At 49.4% G+C, this 1,716-nt stretch overlaps 1 protein-coding gene across 1 annotated transcript in view; it reads right to left on the reverse strand.

Moving 5' to 3' along the window:
- Positions 1–420, reverse strand: part of MARS1 (methionyl-tRNA synthetase 1) — an 18,876-nt gene extending 18,456 nt beyond the window's left edge. Inside the window, exon 1 of the mRNA XM_007467668.1 lies at positions 266–420. Coding sequence (XP_007467730.1) covers positions 266–374 — 109 coding nt within the window. The 5' untranslated portion in view covers positions 375–420. The remainder of the gene's footprint in view (positions 1–265) is intronic.
- Between the last annotated feature and the right edge of the window lie 1,296 nt (positions 421–1,716).

Consider the following 1,716-nt stretch of genomic DNA (forward strand, 5'->3'; position numbering starts at 1 on the left):
AAGAGGTTCACTGGAGTGAGGCGAGGTCCTGGAAGAGGAAGGAGGAGAGGCAAGAGAAGGGTACACTGAGGGTAATTAAGGGAAGTGACGGATGAAAGGTACGACTGGGAAGAAAGAGGGGATGGGGTGCCCAAGGATAATGCGGGAGAAGGTTGACGGGAGTGCGTGGCGGGGGCGGGGTTGACGAAGACAACTGTAGGGGGGTCGTCGGCGTGTTTTCAGTCCCGCCCGGCTCATCCACCGCCCACCAGCACCAGCAGACTACCTTCCGGGCCTACAGTGCTGATAAGCAGCTCCGCTCTGCCCTGGGCCCTCCCGGCCGCGGCCAGCACGGGCAGGCTCCCCGGGGCGCCCTCGCTCACGAACAGCCTCATTTCGCCGTGGATCCCACGCTGATGCAACCGGAACCGGTCTCCCGCCAGTGGGATGAGCGACCGCCGCGAAGCACGCCGGGAAATGGAGTTCCGAATGCGGCCTTTCCCCCGGCCAGACTCCCGGAAAGTAGACTATTTCTCCCATCATGCAACACTAGGAAACAGGAAAAGACTGTCATAGAGATGGAGAGGCAGTAGATGCAGTGCCAGAGCAGCACTTTTTTGGTGGGAGGGCCGAGGAGACCTTTACGTGTGGGGCTCGGCGCGCTTTAATCCTGTAACGCAGCCCAAGGGCGGTGACGGAAACCGAGGCCCCCAGTCATCTTGCTGAAGTGGCGATGTCATGATAGCGGCTATTCGCAATGGCTGACTCTCGATTCGAGTTCATAAGAATCAGAGTTTTAGAGTTGAGAGTTATGATAAACGTACGTTAGTAACACAATGAAAATTAGGGTACATATCCTATTAACAAAAAAGAATGTGACTATTAAATATTGATTTAATACCATTCTAAAGCGCATATGCAGCCAGGCAATCTCATTTAAAGGGAAGGGAGCATGTAAAGGAAAAAGGTAAGTTGAGGCAGAGTAAGAAGGCTAAGAGTTTGTCAATAAGTATACGTTATTCAAGGAAGCACGTATCAGTAATTGAGAAAGGGACCCTTCTTAATCATCTTTGTATACCTTTAAGATTAATTAATACCTAATTGTACTTATGAGCTGAGGTACAGAGAGGTTACTTTGTGCTATACAATGCATTGAAGATACGATTATTCACAAAATAGATATAGGCTTCTGCCTTAGCGGAGCTCACAGACTTCCTGGGAAGTCAGAAAGTCAAATAACCTTTAACGTGTCATGAAAGTTATAATGTGGGAATGTGAAGTCTGCTGTAGGGTCTCCTAGTTAGGGCCCCTACCCGACTCTAAGGGGTTAAGAGAGACCTTCTTGTGCAAATGGCCTTTCAACTGAGATCTAGCTGATGAGAAAGAGTTAGCCTGGTGGAGGTTGGTAGGAGTGGGGAGAGGAAGTGTTTCAGGCAGAGGAAACAACTTATGCAAAGGACTGGAGACCTCAATGCTGTTTAGGAATGTGAGGAAGCAGTGTGTGGCTGGAGTATGGAGTTTGTGGTGGGGAGTGTGAAAACACTGGGCTAAAAGGAGAAAGTCTCTGTAAACCACACTGTAAAATTTGGACTTTACTCTGAGGAAAATGGGAAGCCTTTGAATGGTTAAGTCAGGGGAGTGGCAGACCATTTTTATGTTTTAGAAGCATCACTCTGGCTGCTGTGCCAGGAATGGACTGGAGAGGAGCAGAACTATATGCAAGGAGACTAGTTCAAA

This window comes from Lipotes vexillifer, unplaced genomic scaffold (assembly GCF_000442215.2).
Source record: "Lipotes vexillifer unplaced genomic scaffold, Lipotes_vexillifer_v1.1 scaffold387, whole genome shotgun sequence".
Taxonomy (NCBI): Eukaryota; Metazoa; Chordata; class Mammalia; order Artiodactyla; family Lipotidae; genus Lipotes; species Lipotes vexillifer.